Source organism: Stegodyphus dumicola, chromosome 4 (assembly GCF_044657685.1).
Source record: "Stegodyphus dumicola isolate Sdum_Otavi_A_Nest chromosome 4, ASM4465768v1".
In the NCBI taxonomy this organism is placed as follows: domain Eukaryota; kingdom Metazoa; phylum Arthropoda; class Arachnida; order Araneae; family Eresidae; genus Stegodyphus; species Stegodyphus dumicola.
In genome coordinates, this window is record NC_140771.1 from 184973127 (window position 1) to 184988437 (window position 15311).

At 33.3% G+C, this 15311-nt stretch overlaps 1 protein-coding gene across 2 annotated transcripts in view; it reads right to left on the reverse strand.

Moving 5' to 3' along the window:
• The window catches only part of LOC118201867 (cell adhesion molecule Dscam1-like), a 476421-nt gene that overhangs the window by 104247 nt on the left and 356863 nt on the right, over positions 1-15311 (reverse strand). For both annotated transcript variants that reach the window (XM_085815870.1, XM_085815871.1), the window contains exons 17-21: positions 14654-14821; positions 13719-13789; positions 11600-11834; positions 7496-7591; positions 2766-2957 (exon numbers count right to left, since the gene is read on the reverse strand). In XM_085815870.1, the coding sequence (XP_085671996.1) occupies positions 2766-2957; positions 7496-7591; positions 11600-11834; positions 13719-13789; positions 14654-14821 (762 nt within the window). The remainder of the gene's footprint in view (positions 1-2765; positions 2958-7495; positions 7592-11599; positions 11835-13718; positions 13790-14653; positions 14822-15311) is intronic.

Sequence of the window (15311 nt, forward strand, 5' to 3'; positions counted from 1 at the left end):
ACCAAAAATTCAAAAAACAACAATAACGACAGAAAATCATAGCAAAAAAATGAACATAACATTTTACAAAATAAGAATAACCATAAAATAAAATGCACTTGCCATTGTGAATGCTTCTTCAAGCAGCAGAAATACCAATTTCAAACATCAGCCAAAACTCATCAATTTCCACCACTTTATCTTTCCACCCTATCCTCTGAGACACAGAACATACAAAGTCCAGCATACATTCATGCATAAAATCCGCATAATCACACCCGTGAACAAAAGACTCGTTAACAACTCCAGTATCGTACCTTTTAATACTAAATTTAATTTGCACACAATCCAAAATACGCGATTGAAATTTTGCCACCACGTCTTTCATTCCAACATAAGCCATTTTAAAACGCCCACCAAGCCAACCAACCACTCCAGCAAAATAAAGTTTCAACGTCAAAAAGGTTGCTATACACATAACATCGTGCCAAAAAATATAGCAGAAAACTCAATCGCTCCTAAAACCAGCGCAGAACACATATCGCTACATTTTATTTTGCGACGCCATACATCTGAGGGCGTATATACGAGTAGTACCCACTTTGTAATTGATTTCTGCATCGGCGGGATTTATCTTGTTAACAATACTTAACTTTAGAAACATTACAAACAGTATGTACCTTTTTCGGGGATTCATTTGATGTATTCTTTCTTTGTAAAAGTAATTATTGACTTGTTAAGCACTTTCTGATTAATAATGTTGCTTATTTTGCTGTTAGAAATTTTAATATTATGCATTTCACAATGTTTTGAATTCTGAAACAGGAAATTTTTCTTCGAAAAGCTCAAATATGAAGGCAATAAATAATCTATCTCCAATTCACAGCTTGTTTACAGCCGACATTTTTGAAAGAAGACTAAATTTGAAAGTACCGAAAGATGTTTCTCATTTCAAATATGCTGTTGCAAGTAATTATTTCAAAGTATTTTTTATTCCAAAGTATTTTTTTAAAAATTCTTTACCAAAATTGTTCTAAAAATGTGAAAATGCCCTCTGTATTTCAGGCTGTAGACAAAGACAAACAAGTAATGATGAGTTAATTAGTAAATTTCTGATATAACAAGCTGCATTAGCAACCGTGAATTTTCGAAATTAGATTTGGAAAGTTACATGGTGGTCCAGCATATATATTTGCACACGTAACAATAAACTGCAAGGCAAAAATAGAAATATTTGTGCCGATACTACCGAATAGACGTTAGCTTAAATACAAGTGAATTTAACGAATACAAAAGAATTTAAATAAATATGGAATCATTAAAAATGTGATGCAGCCTAAAGTATGTACGGTATAATCTAAAGTCGGAGTCACGAAACTATAGGGCACTTTGACAAACGTTGATAGTAAAGTTAATAATTTGACGTCATTGTGATTTTGCTGGACATGAAATAGCCGATAAACTAGGTAAAAATGCTTTGCAACTACCCATGTCTGGCACAAACCATTTTACCCAGTTTCATATCATACTGTTAAAAACAAAAGTAAGAAGCTGGATAAAGAACAAACATGATGATATGTGGTCTAAACTACCAGACTGTGCTCATTCTAAATTGGTACTCGGTACACTTAACTTATCAGGTACACCTCAGTAGAACTAACTTACGCCAGGTAATCAAATTGTTACCGGACATGCTTATCTGGCCAAGCATCTCAACAAATATGGTCTTGTCGAATCTCCTCTCTGCCCGGCTTGTGCAGAAGAAGAGGAAACACCTATTCACTTCCTGGGACGATGTCCGGTGTTTTCTGTCCCTAGAAACAAATTTCTTGGGTTTCCCTACACCAGCTTCGATCAGGCCCTTCTCTACAAAGGACTGTGTGGCATAATAGGGTTCCTAATGTATACTAAACACTTTCCTACAGTTAAGGTGAATTTGAAAGTACAAGAAAGAAGCAATGAGACGCCCCGTGAGTCCTTTTTTTTTTTTTTTTCTCGTGTGTGTGTGTGTGAAAGAAACTATGCGGGAAATTCCCTCTCACAGCTGTGTTTTGAAATATAAATGCAGGTATCAAATCTATATACGCCACCTGACCACTTTGCTTAAGGAAGTACCTCTGTCCTCCTTATTTAATTTATTTTTCAGAATCACCATCGCAGCCTTGTTTGGTCAAGAGTTGGCGTTTAGTGTTTTGGGAGGGATTGAATCGGCTCTTCATCCATTTCTGTTTTAACGATTTAACCGAACCCTGAATTTAGAGATGGGATCTTTTACTAATACTACATATTTGGTGGGAGTTTGGGGTCTTATCTACTTAATTAGTATTTACCTTACACGAGAATAACCATTTAAAATCTTTGTTTTAAATGTTCAAATGGCGGAAGAGTAATGGGCAACATTGCCTAATCTCTTTTCCTTCTTTTTATAAGAAGGAAGCGCCACCATTGTTATGTTATGTTAATAATTTGACGTGTCGAACAAGTCACCGAATTTCGATGCAAATCTGTTTTTATTTCCGCAATAAATTTACTTTCGTCCATTTGCATAAAATACGAGTTTTTTATCCTTTCAAAAATATGAATTTTTAAAGTTATGCTTTACAATTTTAAAGTGAACACCTGCAATAACGTTGAACACATTTTATATTAAAATGTTAACCCATTTTAAGTATAAAAACTAAACCTCTATATAAAATTTAATAGATATACTAACGTGGAACGTACTGCTTACAGTCACCCTTAACAATATCATTTGCAATCTTTTGTTCATACTATTAAACAATTACCTGCTCCTTTAGTTCTAGCAGATATAATTTCACTTGGTTCACCAGTTCCTAAGCTGTTAGTAGCAGTCATGTACAACCTATATCCGGTACCACACCGCAGTCCTTCGAGAGTATACTTATTCCCACTGGTACTTAACTTTTGTTCTTTCCAGCCGTCGCCACCACCTTCTGTCTTATAATGCAATATGTATTCTAAAGGGAAGAAATTTTATAATTTGTACATCATATATTAAGTATTAGAAAAATTACCACTGTTTATAATTAATAATGCCTGCGTTTCTATTGAAGCTATTTTTACTATTAAGAAAGAACTTAATTCTATTTATAAATACGAAAACAATAAAATATCTCTTAATTTAAAAAGTATTAATGGCTTTTTGATGGGAAATTATATTCACTTCTGTTTGCCCCGAAGTGAATATGTCACGTTACTGAAATCTTCTTATAAGAGTTTGTGACGTTTATAAATGTTTTCAAGGTGACGATCTACGTTTTACGGGTGAGCATCTTGTAGGCTTACCTTCTTTCCGTCGAAACCCTTCGATGCTGGCTACCTTTTGAAGAGTTTACGGCATTTCTATATATTATGGTTCTCGTGATAAGCTAATTAAGACTGCTGAAAAGGTCCCACATTCATTTCGAACGCAAGTTAATTGTGTAACCCTATCTGTTGGTATGAGCCCTTGCTTATCACGGGTTTTGGATATTTGAACGGTTGAAAACAACAGAATTTCCTTCCTTACTTTTAATACTCATTTTTTAACTCCTACCACTTTTCTAATATAATGTACGTTTTTAAATATATGTAGCCAAAGTATCTTAAATTTGCATGTCAGTGTTCCTCTAAGCTGTACGCAAGCCTTTCAAAAATTTGGCGCACATATAAACACGCCACTAATAAAAATATTAATAATACTTATATTTTTACATTACTTTTAAAATAAATCATATTAAATATGTTTGTCATACATTCTTCGGTGTTTAATACGCGCGCTTGTGTTGAGCCATACAGCTGTAGGAAATGGGGCTATTGTGCTTGCGCTATCTCGTAATGTGATAAGTTAGAAGAAAGACAGGACACTGCAGTGTGACATCACGAGCAATCGTCCCATATGATACTTGGAGACAGTAACGAAATAAAATACGCTGCGCACTAGTGCAACACTTCCTAACTTATCTTAGGAGGTGTTAGATAAGTGCGTTTTGTTAAACAGTTTGATAAGTGCATACTACAGCTATCGCAAGTGTAGCTAACAACATATGCGTTTATGCCCGGGTTCGGATCCAGGAGAAGGCATGGTTGTAACTGATCGACCCTTCATAGGAGGCAAAGATGGTTCACCTATTAAATGCCTCCATAATAAAGTGACCACCACTTCTGGCCTCAGTAGTGGCCAAGCCGAAATCGGCTGAGGGCCCACCATCAGAAAAAAAAAAAAAAAAAAAAAAAACCTTGCAGGGCAATCCTTATGTTAGGTAAGGAGTAACAAACTCAAAGAAAATATACCATATATGGTTCAACACCATCGTGTCGAAATTCGTGAAAATTTGGGTACTTGCGATGTTTCAAAAGAAGTCAAATCCATGAGAGATATAAAAACTTTGATGAGGATGATTATACATCGCATTTTCTCGATATGCAAGAAAGCGAGATAAATTTCAAGATATTGCTACTGTGTTAGGAAACGTAGCCGTTACCTTTAAGCTATTAAATGAAGTTAGGCGATTATATAGACTTTGTGCTCTGGGAACAATGATTTAAAAAAAACTGAAAAACTTTCAGATTTTATATTATGCCCAAAGGAGCGTATTTTTCATTTACATACACATATACATTTCGAGAGCATTTGAGCTATTGTTCCTTTGGGCTAAAATATTTTAAAACAGCCCATCTTTAAAATTTCCAATGCATGGTTTCGCGGGCAGGAAATAAAAATGTTTTTTCCGCTACATTGATGCTATAGCTCGCTTTGAAATCGTTGAGTCTGTTAATTAAAAACTCGTTAAAGTTTTGCAAAATTTTAAATACATAATGAAGTACTTTAAAACAGCGTATTTTTATGATTTCCGATAGACAGCCTGGCGCGCTGTAGGTAAAAATGTACTTTTCCGTGCAGTGTTGTCAGTGCTCGCTTTGAAATCGTTTTGAGTTTGTTAATCAAAAATTCCTTAAAGTTTTACAAAATATGAACTAGATAATAAAACAAATTCGGAATTTAAAATTTGGGCTTCCAGTTGCCCATCTCCGGGTGGATTATTACGCTATTCAAAATTTGATAGCTCTATGTATCGTCGTTTTTTGACAATGCCAGAAATATGCCTACATTCATGCGCATTTTCCTTTACTTAATTTCTGTTAAATTAATACACAGCGATAATATTTGGTGGCAACAATTTAGAAAGATAATTCGCCATTTGTAGTGAAACGCCATAAAAGCCCTTCTGAGTTACCGCCCTTTCGGGCTAAAAATTATTAAACATTAATTAGAAATTTAATGAAGATGAAGCATGTAGACTTATTTATAAATTTACATATTATGAACGATGTTTTTTAAGAACTTGCAGCATCATGTAAATTTGTTAGCTTTGTAACATTGTTTCAAGGAAGTAGAATCGTTGGCCATAAGGAACGAAGTAGTTGCTCATCTCTTAATGGGCGAAGTCGGAATAAAATGTTGCAGCCCCCCAACAGAAAGCCTGAGAAAGCTGGCATCCCAATCACATGTATTGCGTTTTTGATAATGGCGAAAGGTTGCGAAATTCCTTGCGTTTGAGCAGTCCGTGTGCAGTTAAATTTGATGAACAGATTTCTGAAGTATCGTTTTCAAACAATGTATGCTTTCCAGTAAGTTCCTTGTAAGGTTCCAGAAATTTCACTTAAAATAACAGCTATGCTGCAAACTAGACAAAAAAGCAAATTATTTTGACATAGACTTTGAACAAAACTTTCGAGAGCGATAAGACATAAGTCTCTCTTTCTTAACGGGCAAAATTTGTTCGCAAAAATGGCATAAGCGGCAATTAATATTAATTTTTAAACACAATTTAAAATTTTGCAGTGTAGTGTATTTTTCAAACTTGATGTAATAATTGTATGTTATTTCAAGTTTTAAAATAGCAATTAAATTTGCCATAATTCTTAATGGAATTAGAGGCAATATCAAATTTTAAAAACACTGCATGCAGATATATAAAGTACTTACAAAAATAAAAGTATGCAGAATTATACACACACACACACACACACACAAAAAAAAAAAAAAAAAAAAAAAAAAAAAAAATTAAGATAACAAATTTCCTGTAACGATAGAACATATCTTTACTACTACTAACAAAAGATAAACAACTTGCGGATCAAAACTTCAAATTTCAGCTGTATTATATTATTTTTAGAGAAAACGTTTTGACGCAAATATTTTATAATTTTGTAATACATTATTACTATTTTGGAACATTTCATTGACAACTGCACATCTCATAGGACGCACAAGCCGAATCTGAAGAAGTACTTGCTAAAGTCCCTGTGATTTGCAAGGCACTGCTTAAAATTTCTCCGAAAATGTCCAATTTTGTTTTGTTTTGTTTCGTTTTGTTTAAAGTGGAGCTGTTCAATATGGTGGGTATTTTAAATATTAGGATTTTCACGATTTCAGCTATCTAGAGTATATATTTGCTTTCAATATGATGTCGAGATATTCATATCGGTCAATATTGTCAATTTAAACAAAATACTTTCACATAGCTAAACTTCTATTTCAGAAAAAAATGTCATCGTCATTTACGGAAAATAACAGCTCCTTTCTTTCTTCCCTATTTGTTTTCTTGAATATTTTTGTATTGTTTCATTTCTGCACCTAATAATATGTTCTTAACAAGGGCTTCGAATTAATTCAAATTTCTTAAAGGTGGCTATTAAAGAAATAGATAAATGATATCGACAACATTGGTATATTATCATGATAGAATGAAACACTGTTTTTTAGAATAAATGCAATTTAAAAGTTGTCTTTGAACTGCTTTAAATTAAACAGTAATTCATAAGTTGGAAAACAAAACCTTTTAAATATTAGGTACTAAATTACAGATTTCAGATTCGATTAAAGGATTCTGCCTGTATAAATATCTTCGGATTTCTATTTACGATGTATTTAAAAATACCGGCCATCCTTCTATGTAAAATTGTACGTCCACAATCCTTGGAGGATTCGCCCATACTCCTTGGAAGGTTAAGACCAAATCCATCAAATTATAACTGTAAAACAGAGTGGTGTTACTGAAATAATTCTATTTGATTAAAGTGCTAAGTGAACTCAAGCCATGTAACAAACGCTAATTTATTGCTTAAATTATACTCCATATTTACAATAAAAGAGTTTTATTTCAATATGTAAGTCCATTGATACACATTGTGTCAATGTAAGTTATTATCAGAATGGACAATTTTAATATAAAAAGTTCATCATTTTGTAATACAGTAAATATCTGTACAGGAATTTCAATTCGAATTTTTTAAGAAATGTTTTAAATTTTCTACCCAAATTCAGAATACTTTTTCATATCATTCCAAATAAAAAGATAAATAAAATTATCAGAAGTTTAAAATAATTCGACAGTTCAGTTACAAGTTTAAAATAACTTGTATCTGAATAAAATAATTTAATTTTTATAAAATATCAGAATATGATGAATTTTTTTGTATCATTCACCAATGTTTCGGGTATTTAACTTACCTCTTATTCCTATGTCGTCTAACTGTCTGTCCCAAACCACAGTCAGAGACGTTGATGTCACAGAATGGAGGGTTAAAAGCGGTGATGTAGGAGGTGCTGCGAAATGACATAATTCATATATAAAAAGAATCTTACATTAGTAATTGTTTAATATAATTTTCATCATTTTAGATTTAAAATTTGTTTTGAAAATTTATCTGGGATCAAACATACCAAATAAAATATAGCACAAGGTCTAATATCATTCTGTAAGAACCTTTAATCCAGGTTCTAAGTAAAAAAATTAGAGCATCCGAACCAAATCATTCGTTTCTGTGTTTGTTTGAATTTTATTTGCAATAACCAAAGTAATTGTAATAATATGAAAGGAAAATTTTACAGCTCTTATAATATACTAATAATATACTAATATTTTGGGAAAAATTATAAAGCTAAAGATCCTAAAATCCTCTAAAGGATTTTGCTACCAGCTGAGCGATTAACTAATGGAATTGATATAAATATCTTAGGTATGATAATGTACGAACATGCATAAACAGGATTATTAAAGGAAACATCAGATTATTCAGCAGTTTAAAGAAGAATAATATTCAGGGGCATAATGTAAAGGATTACATGTGCACATAGACAAACTGCAGCTCTTTGGCCTCTTTAATGCAACTTATATCATAAATAAAGAGTTTTATTTTTGAAACATCGTTTCACTTTGAAGTATAAATCATGTTAAGAAATAATGTATTGTTTCTATAGTAATTTTAAACACTTTTAAACGTGACAGATTCCTGTCATTTACAGTTATAGGGATACTAGTTTTAGAAAATTATTATTATAAGGCCAGAGCCCCGATCCTCCTAGCCGGAACAAGCCGGCTGTATGATCAAATAATGGGACTGGCCACGAAAAAAAGAAAAAAAAAAAGAAAGAAAAACATAAAGTCCAAAATCTTAGTCTCAGTGCCGAATTCCAATTTTATCTTTGTTCGTATTTATAATCTTCATTATTGTCTCTGAAAATTCTTTTAAATTTGAACAGTTACTTTTAAAATCTTTCTTCAAATGTAAATTCTCTCTGGCACTCTGAGTAAGCGTACGTTCATCGACGAAGTGCCTGGCGTTCCCAAACTTATCATAAATTAAGCATTTATCCTTATTCTGTAGATGGAACCGATTAAAATAAACCGGGAAACGGCCATGATTAGTCAGTACCTGATTTGTATCAACATTACCTATAATGTTCATCTTTAATTTTTCATTAAATATTTTTTCTTATTAGATGACTCCCAGCAAAAATTCCATTCTGTATAAATCCAGTTTTCCATTTCAGCAATGGTCTTTTTTCTTGAATCTTGGATGTCAGAATTATCGGTCCCATCCCCAAATGCCGCCATTTTAGCAAGGATATCCACTCTTTCATTTCCGACAATTCCACTGTGTGCTTTCACTCAGTGTAACTTACCAATATGCTTACTTTTAGCCTTTTTAAACAAGTCTTATTTCATTAATCAGTCGATTTTTATGCTCTGGTTGGGCGAGTGCCTGAAGCGCAGATAAGGCGGCATTACTATAAATATTTATAAAACACCATACAAGGTATTTCTCCCGCCTTCGTCGTGCAGTGGTTCTGCACGCTGGGCCGGTATTCCAGAGGCCCGTGGTTCGATTCCCGGCGAAGGCGATTGCTAATATTTTAATCCTTCTTGCTCAAAAAAAAAAAAAAAAAAAGTAATGTCTCTACAGTGGCACCCGAACTAAAAGGGTGTTGGATGAGGATTCTTTACACCCAGGATTCAGCGATTGAGTCTCCTAAAAACCCCAGTCGCCCTTTAAAAGGGGGATTATAAAAGGGATTTTTCCCTGCCTTCCTACGAGCCTTCATGGTGTAGTAGTCAGCTAACTGAGCCAGTATTTCAGATGTCTTTGGTTCGATTCTCGGCGAAGGCGTTGCTATTTTATCTCATCTTGCCTGCTCCGAAAAATTAACCTAATGTCTCTACAGTGGCGCCCGAACTAAAAAGGGTGCTGGATGAGGTTTCTCCACACCCAGGATTTGACGATTGGGTCCCCTGAAAGCCCCAGTCGCCCTTTAAACAGTGGAGTATATAAGGTATTTCTCCCGCTTTCCTAGGTGCCTTCGTGGTGTACTGGTTGTGCACGCTGGGCCGGTATTCCAGAGGTCCGTGGCTCGATTCCCGGCGAAGGCGGTTGCTAATTTTTCATCTCTCCGGCTTTTCCAATTAATCCTAATGTCTCTACAAACGAATTGTTAATTTTTTATTAATCCAAACCAAAGTCTCTGTCAATGCGTACAGTTCTGCTTAATAAACCGAATTCATTGGTTTAAGTTTTATTCTCACATTGTCTGCCTGCACTCCATGAAAATAAATTACCACAGTGCGACCCACTCCCCCCCATCATTTTGAGAACCCTCTGTAAAAAGGTCTATTTCGTCACCAGAAGGAAATTCAAAATCATAAAATAATCCAAATCGTGTCATTGGTTGAATAATATCCTCATTCTCTTGTTGAAAGGCCTTACTTGTGAGTACTTCTTCTCCAATTTCAGTATCTGTAATAATTTTATTAGCTAATAGAAACTTTTTGTAGTAAAATTTGTATAAAATCGAGAGGGGCGGAACACCCGCAAGGACGCAGGCAACTTTATTCGAAACGATTCTGAAGGCTCTTGTAAGATCTTGCAGAACAGCAAAATCTTATAGAATGGTATTAAGAATATGTTACTTGCAACATGCTCTAGAACGTAGTTGTTGGTTCCGTTTGTATTTAATTGAATTAATTAAAGTATTTAACTTTAATTTCCCAGTGTTAATCCTGTAAGATTCGTTGAGAAAACTAACCTATTATTTTACTATCCAAAACCAAGGGCAAGTAGATAGTTTATTTTAAATAATTTTTGTGCATGAAACTGCAGTTTTTCGGCCCGGAGAACTTTGCCTTCACTTCCGTTTCCAAGAAAATCAAAATTTCTAGCTTGTTTTTAAAATTATCACATTATTCTTCACTAAAAGCTTTTTAGTTATTGCAATATATATTCTTCCATGTATTCTTCCTTTTCAATTAATCATTATTAAAATCAGTTGGAAATTATAATCAGAATTGGGTGATGAGAACTGACTTGGAGACAAGATAAAAATACTCGATATACTCTCTGAAAAAAAAATGAAATATCAGGACATTGTCTAAAAAATTATGACCATATGAGCATAATTTCCTAAATAAAGCGCAAGAGAAGAAAGAATTATTCCTATGTATTAATGTTAAATAACGCATTGATTAAACGTCATATAATTCTTTTATTGCTGGGAATATTCTTTTTTTAGTCGGAATTTGTTTTACTCCTTTTAAAATCAAATAAAATATCTAGTTGTAACTCATTAAATTTCTGAATTCTTACATGACAGTCTTATTGACATGAAGATTATCCGCCCCTACTTTACAGCATTTCAGATGCCAAGGCGGTAACTAATATGTCCAGGATTCGTAAAGATATTTAAAATTATATTTCCAAAGGCATATATTTGGAATAGAAGAGACAGTCACAAGTGACGGAGGATGGGTGAAGCATGTATAAAGCATAAACATCAATCATAAATCACATACAAAGCACCGTAAATAAAATACATAACAATGTTAAGCAACTGCATACGGAAGACCGAAGTTTGCTCATAGTTCAATACAGTTTCTATATTAAACAAGTTATTCATTCAGAGTTTATGAGTTATGCTTGCACTGAGTCATATACACCAAATAACGGAAACAAAAATAAAAAAAAAAAAAAAAAAAAATAACAGAGACAGAAAAATGTTGCTCTCTTGAATGTTTCCTGAAATGCCTTCAGTAAAGTTAGGGAAAAGGAAATGGGAATTTATTTTAAGTGGAAGTGGCACTTCATGGCCACTTCCACCTAAAATAAGTTCCTGTTCCTCGAATACATTTTACTCTTTAATACAGAAAAAAAAGTTTCATTCAGTATAAATACGGAGGAAATTAACGTCGAAAACTTTTGGCAGAACTGCAAACATTTTAAAAGTTTAGATGCGAGGTTTCTGAAATAGATAGTTAAGAATAATATATTCAAAATTTATTACCAGCTTCTAGTGTTGTGGCAGAAACTTCATCTGATCTAGGACCAGCTCCTATGTTGTTATAAGCTTGTACGATTACTTTATATTTAGTAAGCCTGCGGAGATTTGTCAAATAGCTAAGTTCTTGTCCATCTGTGGCTTCTACATTCTTATACTGAAACTGATCATCAGTCTCAGCAACTTTGTAACCGATGTAATAGCCATGGATTGTGCCATGCTGCAAATCTTTGCGAGGAGCCTGTTTTGAGCGTATAAACCGTAATTAATATAACCTGTATATTTAATTAAAATACAAAGTATATTACTAAATTTTATCATCGGTTTAATTCACCAGGCAAAATTTGTTTAAAATTATTAAACAACATGTAAGATTAGTTGAACCTTAAATTAGAAATAAAGATGTGAAGAGATTCATTTACTTTGAGTTTAGCTTTCCACTAAAACAATACATGAATGGTCTGATTTCTTAGTTTGCATTATGAATTAATACCTACTCTAAAACAGTTCTAAAACTTTAAACAAACGAGTAGTGCCTTCTGATTTCTTTCCCTACTTAATTTTAAATCATTTAAGAAGAAGAATAAGCTTTCATTAAAAGCTAAAATTAATAAATCATATTTACACTAAAATATCTAGCAAAAGGTGACGAAATCCATTCCTTAATGACAAGGTATAATTTACTTAACTAATAACTAACAACTAGATAATATTAAAGACGTCTGCAAAGACATTCGAATGAAAATTTCAAAGCACCTTAATCAATTAGAGGAAAATTCGCCATACATTTGCGAAAGATTCCGAGATAAGTCATAGGCAGTCAGTGAAGAATAAGTCTGAACGGATTTATTTCCTGCCCTCAACACGATTTAAATATTCTAATAAAATCACATACTGCCCGATAAATCATAAAATGACATATTTATTTTCAGACAATATTTGCAAATAGTAAAATAAATTTCTTCTTCTCACAACAAAAATTAAATTGTATCATATTTTACGTATTTAAAAGTTTTCAAAGTTTTCTTCTCCTTTTCAGAGATGCATATAGAAGTATGTTAGAAATCTTAAAATGTCCTGTTACTAATATAAACTTTGTCTTCATGACAAATAGCAGCATGTCATCTTCGGTCTAAATGCTAAGTATTCATTTATATCCTGCCCTTAAAGTTAAACATTTTGAACTCCCACTCTACCAACTTTCTAGGGTAAAAAATGTTTAACATTGTTAGGACGAAATTACCTGACTTACGCTATACTATACTTAACGCTATAGTGAAAAAAGTTAATGATATCTCAGAATTTAGTTTTAGGTTACGACACAGAAAACGTTATATAATTAGGAAAGATCATAAGATAATAGTTTTCGTAAAATAATAAGAGTAATAACATTCTCATATTATAATGACAAATTCAGCTGAGTTTGAAAAACGAAAAAGCAGGTCAACAATTATATACAGAGTAGAGTATAAGTATTGCTGTAGAAATATTGTGTGCAAGATAACGATTGGAAAACAGATTTAAAGAGTTTAGTTGCCACAGTAAATATGGGATAATATCAGAGTGCGATATACATACATTACTACCAAACAGGAGGAAGATCAGGGTAAAATAAACACTTTTAATTTAATTAAGCATTATTAATATTAATACTGTTTGAATATCTTAAGGCATGAGGTCAGAGTGGATGTCATGTCGCATGCGTTGAAAATGTCACCATTTTCAACCCCAACTACACTAAAACGAAACGAAACTAGAAAGACTGTAAAAAATTTTCTTTTCTCTTGTTTCTCCAGTTCACTGGAGGTTGTAATTAATTACTTGGAGATCTTCCTGAAATATAAAAGAAAAATGAATTGAAGAGAAACCAATTAATTGTTCTGAACTGTAACAGAAATTCGAAAATCAGGGATTCAGCACTCAAAGGATTAAATTTACATGCAAACTCAACAACAGTTTCCTTTAAACCATCTGATTGCTTGAAAGAAAACTAGACATGTTGAATTTGTGTTTTTTCCTGTATTAAGAGAAAGAGTTTTAGCATACTTAATCTGTCTAAAACAACTCAACGATTTAGTTCTTAATTAGTACACAATCCTTTACACACACACACACAGCATATTACCTTCCATGTAACTTTTAAGGATTGAGATCCTGTGGGATGAACTTCAACATCAAGCGGAGGGCCACCAGGTACTGCAAAGAGAAGAGAGAAAGGATTAATTCAATAAATTATTCATGAATTTGTTATTATATCTATTTTATTCCAATACAGCCTGTGTGAAAGATTAAAATGAGATAATAACCATTATTCCTTATTATAATAACCATTATTAACTAAGTAGTGATGGTGAGATAATGAATTATGAGAGTCTGACTAAAAAAAGCGCCAGAGAACTTATAGAACTTATACACTTGAGTTGCCTTAATTACTCTGTGCCATTGGAGAAAACTGCAGACAGCCCGTTCAGGCCATGAGATCCAAAGAAGGAACCGAGCAGTCAAAGCTTCATTGACTTTAGATTATTTTACCAGTACTGCTTTCAGCCATTCAATAAGAATAATGAACATTGATATGAATTAGATATAAATTATGCTTGAACTATCTAGAGATTAAAATAATACTAAAATGGAGCTTAATATTTAGCGTTTTTCAAATTTTTTCCTCTTTTTTTCATTCTCTTTTAAAATTTCGTTTTCCTCGGATATCTTCCTTTTGTTAATTTTACCTGCTTGTTTCGTATCAAATTTATTTACATCATTGATATTAGCTTAAAAGAGATATTACGGGATGTCCTGAGAATGTAATAATTAGCGCTTGAAATCCTCATAGCGTACCGTAAGCTATGGAGGGGGGATTTGGGGAGCATGTTCTCGCGATATATTGGGACGTGACATTTAGTATTCGTGTCCTGGGATATATGCTGAGCCTGTTAGCAACATTTTCAGAATATCTAGAGGAGGCTTCCGTGCTGTTATCAATAATTAATAAGAAAATAATATGTTAGCAAAGAAATTGATTCAAAAAGGTGTATATATATATATAAGCAAGAAATTTACCTTCTTCTTCGGTTACTACGGTAATAAATTCACTTGGCTCACTAACTCCCATGACATTTTCGGCCAGAACTCTGAATTTGTAGGACGTGGCGGGCAGTAAGCCTCGAATTACAGCACTGGTCTCAGACCCTGGTACTACGGTTTCTTTCAGTCGCCCTTCCGAGTTGGCTGGAAAAATTGTTTTTTTCTATTGAAATAATGTATCAATGAATTTCAGATTATGCATATTATGAATCATATTCAATGTAAGTTCTTGGCTTTAAGGAAATTGAAATAATGGCTTGTTCTAGAAGATACAAAAATTAAGATCGCCACAGGAGTTTCTCATTTAAGTTGCATTTCTTGATTTGGTACTTACGTGTTTTCCCGTCGACCATAAATGATAGCAGGGATCCCTCCATATACTATATAACCGTTCCAATAGACATTTGAAGGAACAGATTGGTTTTACGTAATTAGATAATCAACAAAGACAAAAGTTGTCCTCCTGTCGGTATGCTGGTAGGAGAGCTGGCTGCTATAAACTTGCGCCTGAGTTCGGATTTCGCAGAAAGCATGAGTGATTTCGCCGACGGCAGGCACCTCTGCCGTTCATTTGCAATGTTACTTCTATAGGCACGGATGTTCCAGGCCAGCGTTTGCGATATGGCTATCCCTG